Source organism: Grammomys surdaster, unplaced genomic scaffold, assembly GCF_004785775.1.
Source record: "Grammomys surdaster isolate TR1022 unplaced genomic scaffold, NIH_TR_1.0 130, whole genome shotgun sequence".
Taxonomy (NCBI): Eukaryota; Metazoa; Chordata; class Mammalia; order Rodentia; family Muridae; genus Grammomys; species Grammomys surdaster.
Window position 1 is genome coordinate 6,862,953 of NW_021604588.1, and position 14,934 is coordinate 6,877,886.

General features: G+C 41.4%; 1 protein-coding gene across 1 annotated transcript in view; it reads left to right on the forward strand.

The window, feature by feature from the left end:
- Positions 1-719: 719 nt before the first annotated feature.
- Positions 720-14,934, forward strand: part of Tnfsf4 (TNF superfamily member 4) — an 18,595-nt gene continuing 4,380 nt past the window's right edge. Inside the window, exon 1 of the mRNA XM_028761124.1 lies at positions 720-1,021. Coding sequence (XP_028616957.1) covers positions 860-1,021 — 162 coding nt within the window. The 5' untranslated portion in view covers positions 720-859. The remainder of the gene's footprint in view (positions 1,022-14,934) is intronic.

Here is a 14,934-nt window from a genome sequence, read left to right on the forward strand (position 1 = left end):
AAGGTTACTTGAATTACTCATGCAAAAATTATGTGTGGGGAAAATATATAGTGGAGTGAAGGCGTGGGGTTGTGGTGGGGAACGACAGAATTTTCTTCTGCTTCTTTTTTGATATTCAGAAAATTAATCATGTGTTTGCTGAATTTCCCTGAAATGAGAAGTATGACAGTTGCAAGATCATTTAACACAGTGTCTGACACATAGCAGTTGCTCAATAAATATTAGTTTATTTGGTTTAATGTGATGCATTATATATAAGACCCTCCTTTATATCTGTATGCATAATCCACCGTTCCATTTCCCTCTTTGTCCTTTTCATCTCAAGAATAACCTGCATGCATTTTATTCTGAATCTGTAAATTGTGCCGGGAGATGGATTGCACAACAGAAGCAGAGATGTCTGGCTAGCGTGTTCCTCAAATCTCTTCTATGGTTTAAGACATCTTGAGGGATTGGTAGGTAAGCTGCTTTAAAAAAAATGATCTTTATCTATCTTTACCGGTGCAATGAAAAACTTCAGAGCACACGTTTGTGACTGTCATTTCGAAGTCACTCAATTCATAACTGGGATGCCACAAAAACAACTCCCTGTTAGCCCAGAGGGAAAAAAAAAAGAAAGAAAGTAAAGGGGAAATTCAGATTAGTCACATAGAAGTTCCCCCGCCTGCAAAATCTGCAGAGTTAAAACTGAGAGAGGCTGCCCTGCTCCTTCAATTGCCTTTTGTCTCTGGTTCTGGGACCTTTATCTTCTGACCCACAGGCTTGGCTTTGCCCTTATCTTCTTCTTTGTGGTGAAGAGCAGTCTTCCCCAGGCTCCCCTTTGCCACAGCTTTATCTTCTCTGCACCTCGACTTCGAAGATGGAAGGGGAAGGGGTTCAACCCCTGGATGAGAATCTGGAAAATGGATCAAGGCCAAGATTCAAGTGGAAGAAGATGCTAAGGCTGGTGGTCTCTGGGATCAAGGGAGCGGGGGTGTTCCTGTGCTTCATCTATGTGTGCCTGCAACTCTCTTCATCTCCGGTAAGATGCACCAGTGGGCAGCTGCTTTTCCTTCAACTCTGGCTGAGTGCCAGCTGCAACAGCTGCACTCACCTGTAAATAATCTAATGGTAAAACTGTTCAGTCCCCCCCACCCCCAATGCCACTGCTACCAAGTGATTGTAAAGTGTGGTCAAATATCCTTCAGTGTATCCTTTCCTTCCTATTTCAACAGTAGCAGTGCTAGGGTAGAGGGAAGAGCAGAGGGGCCCTGCTTCTAGGGATTCTTTGTTTTTGTTTTTTTTTTGTTTGCAAGGCAAAACTCCTGGTGTATCTTAATGAGCTGTCAACTCTGAAGCTTTGGGCTACTGATATTTCTTTATCCATCCTGGTAGCAATGTGTCTGATTGAGGAATCAATATAAAAGAAAGACAAATAACAGGCCCATTTTAATTCCCATCACGGTCGTGAATCTGCATCTATTCAAGGGGATCTGTTTTTTTTTTTTTTTAAATTCTGAAGGTTTCAGGATGAAGTCCACTCCTATCACCTATCTCGTCTGTACCCGAAGGGCTGCAGCAATGTGTGTGCGCGTTTGTTTGCTCAGACCTTTACATCAAGACTTAGTCTCATAGCTTTGTTTGCACTTATGTTCTTTACGTGTTCACCGCAGGTGACTCTGCAAGTTTCCCCAGAATTCCATGTTGGATCAGGCCTCGTAATTCTTGTTTCCCCAGCGGTTGCTTTATATCAGGAAATCATTCCCTGGTGGGATGACAGGCAGAACAGAACTTCTTTTTAATGGCCGTATCAGAGACACAGCTACCTCAAATTAAACCAGGATATGCGAGCAGTCCAGGCAAATGTCTGGGCTTGTTTCTGTGTACAGGAAGTGCGGTTTTGATAAATAGAAGCTGGCGAAAACGTATGTCTTCATGACGGCTGAACCGTGTACCGTGCTTGTCCCTTGGGCCCCGCAAGCGTAGCTGGTGCGGTGCTCAAGCCTGCATGGCCAATTAGAGCCGCACCATTCTGATCCTCTTCTCTCCACTCCACATAGCTCTCTGTGTAGGACTGTGGATGAAAATGTTGTAGGCACTTTGGGAAGAAGGTGCTAGGGTAGAGTAATTTGTTCACGGTGGGATGCCTAAGACGAGACCGGAATCAGGCTTTTCTAAGAAAGCAAACAGGGTAACCAAAAATAGACCAGCTGTGCCTTGAATAGGTCTGGCAGTCTTGAGACTTTTCAAACAACCACAGGGCAGCGTGTTTCCTCATTCTGTGGGATGAGGAGGACGCAAGACCCCAGTCTAGTGTAACAAGGCACACTAGGGCATCAGGCAGGGGCAGGAGAAAACAAAAAGTGAAACACAGTGGGTAGACTACTCGTGTCTGGGACCTCCTTGGACAGTCTTACCCTGGGCACCATAAGAATTCGGGTCCTTTCTTCAAGTCATCCAGAAACTCTGCGGCAGAGGTGGGAAGTAAAGCCAAAGCCACGTAGGTCCTTGAGGTAAGCATCAGTCTAGGGGGGGAATTTGTTTTCTGTGGTCTTGGCTCACAAATGGAATAAAAAACAGGAGATATGAATTGGACATTGAAGCTGATTGCTCATGAAATAAGCACACTGGTTGCTCTTGATAGAGAAGATTTGGGAACTTGTCTATCTCAACGTTTTATACTGTTCTCGGACCTGGGCAGTATAATGGACCAGTATATTTAATCTCACTTGTTAAAGGGATATATAGATAGGTAGTATGTATTTTTCCCTGGAACTTGGTCAAAATGTATTGATAAGACGAGAAGGAGGAAGATAATCTCCTCGACAAAGGGACTAGTAACCTTTAAAACATTAACGTTTGGCATTATGGTTGTGGGTGGACCAGGTGGTGAGGCTGGTGCAATGAAGCCTGTCCTGGGAGATACATGTACTGAGGTGTCAGGGAAAGTGAACTGTGATGCTTATAAGATCTATACCCAAGAAAACTAGGTTTTTCTGTTGTAGGAAAAGGATATTTTGAAAAGAATCCTGTTCCTTTCCTTTCCCTTTATTTCTTAGCTTTACTTTTTTTTTTAAGCCTTAATTTCCTACATTCAAGATTGCGAAGGTACAGCTTCTAAATTCTACTTTCTCTTGAAGTTTATTTAGCAACAATAATGACTGGGTTAGATTTTATTGACCTACACGAGAAACAGCTTTTGTTTTTGCAGCACCCCTCCCCTTCCCGCCCAAAGACAGCCCGCACCCACATCTTCTACAGTTCATGTTTTCCTTTGGGACTTGGTTTTCTGCTCAGTAATGGGATGGTTGTATGAGATGGACATTGTGGTCTCTTTCTGCTCATCAGCTAATGAGTGTGTCATCTCTCGAAGAACAGGCCTGAGGGGCTGAAGGAACAGAAAATGTACATTAGCAGTTTTTTTGTGCCTAAATGTGCAGATTTCTTGGCTCTAAAGACTGGCCTGGAAGAAGTCATATTATCATGTGTACTTAATTTATACTCCCTGTAGTTCACAAAATACTTTTCTTAGAATGAGGAAAGACACAAACACTTTAGAATATCACAGATTTGAATTATAAAAAACGGAATGCTGCTGCTCGTTGCACATTGGACATTACCCTGGGGGTACCATTTAAAGTGCCAGGCTTTTAGACTTACCTGGGACTTTAACTAGGAAGAAATAGGCAGAGGGAAAACTGGTCTAAGAGGTGAGAAGCTCTTTATTTTTAGCATTTTTAATGTGGTGTTTGTGGGTGTGGATTTGTTTATGTGCAGGCACTTGCTCTTGTGTACATGGCCGCATGTGTTTGTGCGATTGTGTGTGCAGGCCAGAGGACAACCTCTAACGTCATCCTCAGCAATGCCTCACCTTTGCTTTCAGATGACATCACTCATTGGTCTGGGGTGCATCGATTAGACTGGACTGGTGACTGAGATTCAGAGATCCTGCAGTCTCTGCCTTCACAGGACCAGGATTCCAAGTGCACACTCTTATGTCTGGCATCTTAACGAGGGTCCTGGGAGATGAAGTCAGGTTCTCATATTTTCTAGGCAAATACTTTATCATCCGAGCTATCTCCCCAACTGTAAGTTATATTTCAGTGTCCCGGGGCTGTTGAAGTCTTACAAACTCCACGTCACCTTGACCATGACCTTGTATGGTTAAGGACTTTTTCCTTAGCAGATCCCACCTTCTTCTTGTCTCTTGTTTCTGTTAGGAGAAGCAGAAGTGATCTATGTCCAGGGGAGCCAGAGTGAGAATTCAGTTTCTTGGTGATGTTTTGTATTATAAAACTCCAATGTTTTTGTTGTTGTCGTTGTTTAATACTGGAAAGAGGAATTTGCCTTGAATCTTGGTTTCCGATTAACTTAATTTAAATGTCTACATGTAATCTACCATGTCTTTTTTCTTAGCAATTATTCAATCATATACATAAAATAATTTCAAATTTGAGTAGAATTTTCTTTCTCCGAGCAAGTCTTTGAGATTAAAAAAAGAGGAGCATTTGGACTGTTGAATTAACTCATCATGAAGGATTTTGAGGCTCTGATGGTGGATGTTAATGAAAGGGTTCAGAGACCCAAGACTGCTGAGTAGATATTAGCCATAGTATTTGATGAGAAAACAAAAACTCAAAGAATTTAGGTAAATTGCTCATGATCACCTACCTTCTTAATTAATTGGATAACTTTGACTTCTGTACTTGATCTTATCAGTTAAAGCGACCTTACATTCGTTCTGAATGCTTTTTTGTATAGGATATTATTCGATGCTTCAGAATAAAGACTGCATTGGAGAAGTTTTTTTTTAAAACCTTTGCATTAATGGTCAAGAGTTGAGGTGAGGCAAAAAGATGACAAATATGTGGAGAGTTGCTCAGGGGACAGTAGAAAAAGGAACTGAGGGAGAAGGGGTTGCCTAAGATGTCTGAGCATATTCGTGGAGAGTCAGGGGGTCTGAGGGAAAAGATAGCATACTTCAGCTGGAGAGTTAAGAGTGGAATTTCCTCCACGGACAGGAGGGATGGGGATAGGTAGGCAGAATAGCAAATCATTCAACATGGCTGAAATTGAGTGTTCATAGAGAACTAGGGTAGGAGATAAAACTGAAGATCTATGCAGGCATGGATGGCAAAAGATCTTGTGAACCATTCTGGGAAACTTGATTTACTTCATTCTATGACAAAGGCAGTGGTTACCAACAGCAATGCTTCTCCACAGTTTCCTTCTTGCATGGGATCTAAAGATGGGCAGTACAGAAATTAACTCAATTTCACCTGGCACTAGGGGGCACCACTGTAAAACTAACCATCCACTTATGTCTTAAGGCAGCCTGCCCACTTTCTCCTTAACTGAATTCATTTAGTAACCTCTGTTGACCTAAAAGGAAACCAACTTCTTGGGAACCAAGTGCTCATTCATGTAGATGAGGACGAGCACTATTAGGCAATATTAATCTTGCTCACACAGTGATGGTATTTTCTAAATGAGCAATTTAGGTATATGTATATTCTGACTGGAGTCTTTACTATAGGCTAGCATAGTGTAAATGGAGTTATGTTGAAAAAACATTACACACAAATACACATATACACACAAATACACACCTGACCTATGGATATGACCTCACTATTCATTTTTGTTGAGTGTCACCCCCAGCTACTAGCACCGAGTAGACCCAGTCTTGCCAAGGGGCTAGCAACCCTGTCTTGATTATTCTTTTCCAAGAACATACCACTTTCTTCCCATTTCATGGGTTTTGTGTTCATGGAAAAATGAGCACTAATCCTTTGTGATCGTGTGAGACAGAGGAGCCATGGTGAGTGTTATGATTTAACACATGAAAACGCAGTGACAACATACAGCATGCTTCTCTCTCCATAGTCACTGGTGAAAGAAACAGAAGAATTACTGTGAAATTGGAATCTCTAATGTCCTGTGCTTTGCTAGTTTTGATATTTTTCAAATAAAGGAGTGAAAATACAGAAAATCATCTTAGACTTTGGGGCCAGGCATTGAAGTACAAATACACAGGGGACCAGGAACCAGAAGTCCAGCTGGTTCCAGGCTATTAACTTCATGATCCTGAGTAAATTCCCTGGGTGTCGGTTTAATATTTTTGAAGTTGGAACTTTGTTGGGAGGTTCATACATTTGAGGACTGAGTTTTGTAAATGCTGAGGTTATTATTACTATTCGTGGGCACGTTTCATAACCACACTGAAGCATAGTTTTGCTTTGTAGTGTGTGTGTGTGTGTGTGCATGTAGACACTCACAACTATACTTCTTAACTCAGCAGGCATACCATGTAAGGTCTATGACTTCATAGAAAGTATTGGAAATTTGGGAGTTAAAATAACCCACCCTAAAAAGAGTGCTGTTTTTAATTTTTTTAGACATAGGTTTCTAATTAAGAGTTGTTTATGGCTGTAGTTGAGAATAAAAGAAGACAGAAGGACAGAATTTATGAAGTCATGAAGTGTTATTAGGTTTAGTGTCTGGTTAAAATGGTTCAAAAATCTAGAATTCGGGGCTAGAGAGATGGCATAGTTCCCACTCATATCAAGTGGCTCTCAGCCACTGTAAGTCAGGTTTCAAGGGACCTGACCCCTTCTTCTGTCCTCTGTAGGCACATGCACACATGTGGTGCACAAAAGATCAGCCAGACACATACTTTTAAATGAACAAATAAGTCAATTGTTTTAAAAAATATTAAAGTTACAGGATTTAAATACCCAAACCAGACTATTTCTATTGACCTTCATTCACATCTTCCAATTCTCCAGAGACATGGGTGTCAAACAGCAGAAAATCATATCTACAAGAAACATGTATTCCGACTCACAATGTTGGAAATGCAGATAACCTGAGTCACTGATTTCTTTTTAAGAGAGCCTTCATTCTGAAATGTCTCATGGGAGGGTTAATTTGTATAAATTTGTTTGACTTTGATAACATTTTAAAGTCTTTCCATGAACTAACAAAGAGAAAAAGAGACCCCTACTTTAATTATTTCCATACTGTTTAATAAGCATTATGGATCAAAGCCTTCATTACAAAGTCTAGCATGGTGTAGGTGGGAAATTGAGGGCTCTGGTGGGTTTCAGTGATGTACACTGAGGGCTGGACTTCCCTGCAGGCAGCAACAGCATGAGCCTAGAATCCAGGATAAGTAGTCAAAGATCCTAATATAAATTTTAGGTTAATATTACAAATGAAAAAGCAACATCAATATAGTCAGCAATGGAGGAAAATAATGCCTTTCTGCTTTATACAATAAATTACAAAACATGTCTTACAGTTTTGTAATAAAAATGTATTTGGAATTCTTTGTATGTTAGGTACTTCATGCTTGCAGATTCTAAGACTCCTAAAGATATTGTGTGTGGTATAACGAAGTCTGGGAAAATCAGAACTCTTGGGATCAGAGAGTGGACATGGGGGGCGGGGAGGGCGTTGAATAATGTCACTCATGATAATGTCCCTCAATTTGGCCTAGTGTTTTCCCCTACTTCTGGCTTCTCTTCTTTACTGTGTCCTTGGAGGTAGGTAGAAATGACATGGTTGTGCTCTTTAACGCTGGGGAAATCTGAAGCAAGCGGCTTGTCAAGGTTTGCACAGAGAGATCAGGGCTGAGAATGGAGGTCAAAATCCTCATCTGGCCTCTTTCTGTTACACTTGCCTGTGATCTCAGAACTCTGAACTTTTAAGAATGTTCCTGACTGTTTTAAAATTACACTTTCCTGTCTGACATTAGTTACCTTTGAAGAAAGACTGAAGGATTTATACTCTGTCACAGAAGAAAGACTTACAGCTACTTACACCAAAATAGATAATGTGGTTAATGCAGCTTTAACAATTACATAATATCTTACAAGGTCCTTTCAGAAAGCATACCATCACCTGCATGACATGTTCTGATAGAGAGAGAAGCTGGTCTGTATCCGTTTTTCCAGTCCTCCTCTTCCTTCTCCTCTTTTTCTTTTCAAACAGGAAGGAGACTGGGCTATATAACTGTTTAGGTCTTTCTAGTTCTATTAGACAACAATAGACATCAAGTAGTTGATAGAATGATAAGTTGCGTGATCTCTACACTAACTGCAAATACACATTCAACTCTTCAGTGGTTTGCCGGGGCATCTGTACCTAATTATCACAATCTGGATGGCTTAAAGCAACAGGAATTGATTCTCACAGCTATGAAGGCTAGAGATACCAGAAAGGTCATGCTGTCACTGAATGCTTTAGGCAAGAATTCTTACTCATTCCTCTCTTGTTTTGGGTGGTTCCTACAAATCCTCACATTCTTTGGTTTCACACCAGCCTCTGCCCCCACTATCACATGGCAACCTTCTCATCTCTATGGAGCCTCTCTCTTTCTTTGAAGGGCACCAATCTTATTGGATTTAGGACCCACCCTAATCCTGTTGATGTCATTTTGACTATTCATATTTGTGAAAACTCTTTGCTGATCTATTTCCAAATAAGGACACACTCTCAGTTTTAGGCACACATGCATTTTGAAGAGCATGCTCTTCAACCCAAGTGAAACCATTTATTCATTTGTTTCTAAATTAGTGTTCATGGAGCATTCTTTTCCTGTCAGGCATTTAGGGCAAAATGGTGAATAAGAGAGATATGGCCCTCCTGTTCTGATGATGTTTGTAACCGAGTGGGACAAGAAGTTAAAGGAGAATAGTAGGGCACATGACAAGCACTCAGTAGCCAAGCATTGTTGGGAGCCGACTCCTAGCTGAAAGCGGCTATCATCTTTACAGCCATCTCGAGCCATATACCCTGACAAGAGATTTGTTTTTAACAGCCCGCAACAGCTGAGCACACTCTGATAAACATCTTGCTTTGCTGTTTAGTGCTGCCAGCAGCTAGGTGCACGTGGTCTCAACACTACTAGGCACATGACGTAGTGGCTTCAGTTGAGCTTGTCCACAAGGACAAGGCACGTGGTAAAGGGTATAAATACCCAGGATTTCATTTCAATAAAAGAGACTTGACCAGACTCTATCTTGTACCCATTTTTTCGGGAGACTTGACCAGACTCTGTCTTGTATCCATTTTTCCCGTCTCTCGCCCCTCCATCCCCACTCTCTCTCTTGCTAGATCCTGACCTGTGGACTGGAGCAGCAGAACAGGCCGTTACAAAGTAGCAGAACAGGCCATTACAGAGCATGGCAAAGATTAGTAAGGAATTACACATGCCTTGCTGTCAATTGGGTTTTGAAAAGTGTGGAGGATCCTTTCCTCTTGCCTTACACAGTTGTTTTCTATTAATTGGCTGAAACGTTTTAGTTGAAAATGCCATTGTTGGCACTGTCATCACCAGTGTTTTCCCAGTGCTGTATTCTGATGGTTTTACCCTTCACCAATCTAGTTTTCCCTCAGAGCACATGCTGAGAGTTCAGACTCATGCAAATGTGGCTAGGAGCAGTGCTGGACCGGCACAGCTATGAGTGTTCCTTATCAGTAGAGGAAACTCCTGCTGGGGAGGAAAAGGCCTGCTGCTTTTCTTGCATCAGAGGGGTCTTTTTACAGATCTGTGGTCCAGAAGGTCTGCTTGTCATATAACATTTGTGGATGGATTATTACTCTTTGAAATTCTGTGATGTGATTTGATGAACTTCTGCAATGGAGCTGTCATAAGGCACTGCAATGCAGTCATTTTAATTGAGGTTGGACAACAAGATAAGGATGGTAAAAGGCCAGAAAAGGAAAGGGCTTGTTCTGGTAAAGAAACCAGGAAATCCTACTGCTAATCTGATGCCCAGTCCACTCTACTAGGTTGTCTTTTAAGGCAGTAGTTGTCTGTATTAGCTATTTTGTGAGTTCTTTCTTCCACCCCTCTCTACTGTTTTTCCACACCTTCAATCCCCTAACACTAGATAGGAGGGAAAAAGGTTAGAAAAGTAAGGGATTAACATTATCATTAGACTACCTCTTGCTGATTAGGGGCATCGAGTTCCTTGAAACGAGTTTGATCTTTGCTGTCAGGATATCTAATTTCTTCTTGTTTCTTCTTTATGTATGACTATTTAACAAACCATGAGCAACAACAACCAACAATCAACCAACAACCCACACAATCAACCAACAACCCCCCCTGCCTCTCAAGGACCTAGATTTTTATATCTTCTGGAAAGTCCCCAGAATTCCCAACATCACACAATTGCAGAAACTATGGGCCACTGGCAAAATCATGCCCTTGCTAGAGCACAAGGCAAATCATAATCAGCTGCTGTGGACAGTCTGAAGCACATATCTCCATACCTGGGATTAAAATGAAAACATAGTCTTACAATATTTCTATGTTTTTTCTTTTTTAAGAAAGCAAAATTCCAAAGTTGTTACTACAAGTGGTCCCTTCTTCTTATATAGTAAATGAGACTAGAAGTGGGTAACTTCCAGAAGAAGATGCCAATGGTAGGATTTTTGGAGCTTTCCTTGCACTCAAAGATGACCAACACAATTTTAATAACCATGACTGGACCTAGGCCAGCAGCTATATATGGTCTCATAAAAGCTGACATTGTCACTGTGCGTTGCCCATGATTGTTGAAATTGGCCATCTTGGTCAGCAAATATTTGATTACTGAGCGCCATTATGTTTGAGGGCTGATAGGAAGTATGGTGACATGGTGGGTGCATTGTCAACTTACTCTTCCAGTTGCTTAGACACTAAACTAGTGCAAGAATATGTTAGTGGATTCTTTCTCAATCACTGAGGGGAGAAAGGGAGAAATGTTTCAGTAGATCCCTCTGCCAGTGTTATTCAAGAAATTCTGCATCTAACTTGGAGTATGAAATTCTAGCACAAGAACATCCTGCCTTTGAAGATATTCAAAGAGTTAGTGTGTTAGGTCAGTCATACACTTTTTCATGTATTTTATTGTTCAGGTTGCATGCATATTTCTGGCTGTTTTTGCTGTTTAGTTGAATATCTGAGATGACTCTGAGAAACCAGAGACAATGAAACCACAGTCTATGTTCTCTGGGATAGAACCAGTGGTGAGTTTCTGTAGGGAGCCACATACACCCATCACTAAGTAGTTTTACAAGAAGAGAGGAAATGGTTAAAGGGAAAACCACTAGGAGGCGGTGTAGAGGGGAAGAAGGCAAGGTGAGTTAAGGAGAGGTTACATGAAAAATGTACTAACGGACGTATTCAGGGTGAACATGTTTTGGAAAATAATTAATGTAGCTTCTTTTTGGGGTCACAAAAATCTATAAACTTTTTAAAAATCGAAGTTTTCAAAGCTACTGCCTTTATCTCTAAGAGAATACAACTTAGGGACACATTTTTATGAACATTGAAAATTTCTTGGCCAAGTTTTTGCCTTACTCCTATTCCCAATCCTTTCCCTAAACAAAGTTCTGAGCTTTTTTGATCAGAAGCAGAGTCCACCATTTGTGACAGACTGCTTCCATGAACTACACAGTAAGTCTTCAAGCAAAAAAAATTAGTCTCTCAGTCCACTGTAGTGTGGAAGTGTGAAAATCCCACTTTTCTGTTTTAAGATGCAGCGTAAGAATTTATTAGGCAGTGCTTTCATGACTTCTCAGATCTCAATGGTAAGCTCAAGGTGGGAACATCAACTCTGTCACGGTGGAGGTGGCATGGTACACTAAGGGAACACTGTCACAGAGTTTTCCCAGTCTCCTCAAGTGACTCACAGCTCGTTTATATGCTCCCTCCATATCTTCAAATTGTGTCCTGGTATTGAGTGAGGAATAGCAAGTTCCATATATGACTGCAGAGCCTACTTCCTGGTTTCATATTTGATGAGTAACATTTGCTCCTGATACAGATAGTCTTCTTCCAGACAAATGCCAGATGACTATAAGGTCAACAGCATTATGTCATATTCTACTGAGTCAGAACCAGAAGCTGACACTTTCCAAAGATGATCTCTTAAAACATCATCACCCTCTCAGTATGAACAGCTGGAGAAGTTTTTAATGAACTTTTTATTTTTAAGGGATCCTGGAATCAAGAGGAGAGTGACTACTGTGACTCTGAACTTAGTACCTTTTACTCTCTATCAAGTTCGAAACCTATTGCTAATTTCTACAGATGATCGCTGCAGGGTGATTTTAAGTGGGGGTGGGGGATAGGGGAGAGATGAATTGCAACAAGATTATCTCAGTGCCTGGTACTATTAGAAGTTCCCAGTTCTTTGTTTCCCCTGTCCCAAATACACAGAGAATAGCCTTATTTGTAGGTCTTTTTTTCGAATTGTGGCTTTTGCTGCTCTGTGTCTTCCCTCTTTTAAAACCTAGCTCCAGGTACTTTATCCTTACGCTACCAAACCATGAGATAGTTTTTGTTTTCATTGTCTGGGACTCTATGAAGCACACTGCTTGTTGATAATTCCTAAAGGCTTCATGTAGAGAGACCAATTTTATGAATGGAACACAAGTTTGCCAAAACCAAGGAGTGTATACGTCCTAACTTTGTGTTCACTTTGTGAGTTGAGTATAATGGCTGTCTCATAGAGATGTTCATTTTTACTTTTAAAGTACTTTTATTCTTTTTATCAGTTTGTTTTAGTTAACACACAAGTAAAGACTATCACTGCAGCATTTAAAATTTTATTATTTATTTATTAATTTTCCTTATTCACTTTACATCCCACTCACTGCCTCCTCCAGGTTGCCCCTCCCACAGCCGTTTTCTCATCTTTCCTCCCCTTCTTCTCTGAGCCAGTGGGGACCTCCGCTCCATCTCCCCCAACCCTGGCACCTCAAGTCTCTGTGAGGCTAGGTGCTTCCTCTCCCACTGAGGCCAGACAAGGCAGCCCAGTCAGAAGAACATATCCCATAGGCAAGCAACAGATTTTGGGATAGCCCCCACTTCAGATGTTCAGGACTTACATGAAGACCAAGCTGCACATCTCAGGGAGGCCTAAGTCCAGCCCGTGTATATTCTTTGGTTGGTGGTTCAGTCTCTGAGAGCCATAAGGGTCCAGGTTAGATGATTGTGTTGGATTTATTTATTTATTTATTTATTTATTTATTTATTTATTTTTATGTTCATTGGTGTTTTGCTTGCATGTACATTTGTCTGTATGAGGCTGTTGGATCTCCTGGAACTGGAGTAATAGACTGTTGTGAACTGCCATGTGGGTTCTGGGAATTGCACTCAGGACCTCTAGAAGAGCAGTCAGTACTCTTAACTGCTGAGCTGTCTCTCCAGCCCCTCACTGCAGCATTTTTATTTTATATATATTTGTATCACTTATTGGTCCCGCTCACTGACCTTCACTGTCAACCATTCCCATGACTTTCTGGTCCTGTTCCTACCCCCAATGGTCCCTTCCACTCTCATGTGTGTTCTCCTTCCTCCTCTTTTAGAATCTCCTTTCCCTTTCATGGTCCTTTTTCTATTTTTATGAACTATATATAAATATAGACTCCACATTATTAGAGAAAACATGCAGTATTTGAGGATATGCTAATTTCCACTCTAGGTGACCTTTGGGAGAAGGAACAGGATGTTAGGGGTTGCAGAAGATCAAACTAGTGGAGGAAGTCATATGTGCTTTCCTAGCTGTCTCTTGACATTTCAGTCCCAGAAGATGCCCTTTTGGTCATAGTTCTTCCTACAACATCAGGACAACAAAAGGATAATCTACACACACACACACACACACACACACACACACACACACACACACTGCACAGGAACCTTTTAGAGTCTTTCAGAAAGTCAGTAAAAATACTCAAACCACATGCCTAGTGAATTTAAAGTTGACAAGACACTGTTATAATCAAAGGGTTTTTAGAAGGGCTGGATGTGTAGCTTGGTGGTAGGAGGTCTGGTGAAGCATTTTCTTAGAATGTGAAAGGCCCTGGTCAATCCCCAGCACCACAAAAACAAAACAAAACAAAACACAAAAAGCAAAAAACAAAACAACAAACAAACAAACAAAAAACAAAAAAGAAAAGGAGAAAAATCAAGTCACAAGGACTTTTGAGATGAGAGAGTGTGAAGTAAATTTGTGAGAGGGGAAACGTCCTACTGTCTTCACTTTCAGTTAACTCATTAACTTGGAGTTGCCAATTTTGTTTTGTTTGAGACACAATCTGAGCTTGCTATGTAGGCCAGGATAAGCTCTCTGCCTCCTTTGTTGGAATTAAAGGTGTGTGCCACCTCACTGACTAGTTTTATTTTGTTTTCTTGTGTGTTTGTTAATGTATTTATTGCTCTTTGGGGGTAGTTTAAGTATAGATACTATGGAAAGCTACTGCATGGGAAGCTGGTCCTGACATGGACACCCATAGTGTTGTAGTGATTTTTAAAGAGGACAATTTGATGCCCAGGGAGACTGTGATACTTAATCTAAGATCACCTAGTACTTGCTTTTCTGGTATCAGAACCCAAGAGGTGAGAGCTGTTCTGAGCACTATGCCCCTATATAGATGGCTTTGACAACGAGTCTGGAGCAAGGGGAGTTTATTTGTCTAGGGGATTATGGTGGAGGGGGTAGTAGGCCTTTTGAGAGGTTTTCTAGCACACTCCCTAAAGCACAAAGGGACAGTGTACAAAGGACTGGGAGCCAAGACTCCAAGGCAACCTTTCTCCCACACGCTCACTGCTTTGAATCTCGTGGGGCTCGGGGAAAGCCCTCTCTCCTCCCTCTGCAGCCTGTTGGTTTTAGCCCAGGAAGGCCTGCGATCCTGTTTAAACTAGAAGTAGGGGATTCCTCATTTGTGTGGGGAGTCCCCAGTGGAATCCTCTTGACTGCGGCTAAATAGTCTGCCAGGAGAGTGGGAAGCAGGGATTTCACTGCTCAGGGCAGGAAAACAAATTTCTCCCGAGCCTCAGATCAGGATCTTCTGCCAAAAATAGACTTGCTGCTGTTGTTCTTGGCGGGAATAGTGGGCATTTCTCTCTCTCTCTCTCTCTCTCTCTCTCTCTCTCTCTCTCTCTCTCTCTCT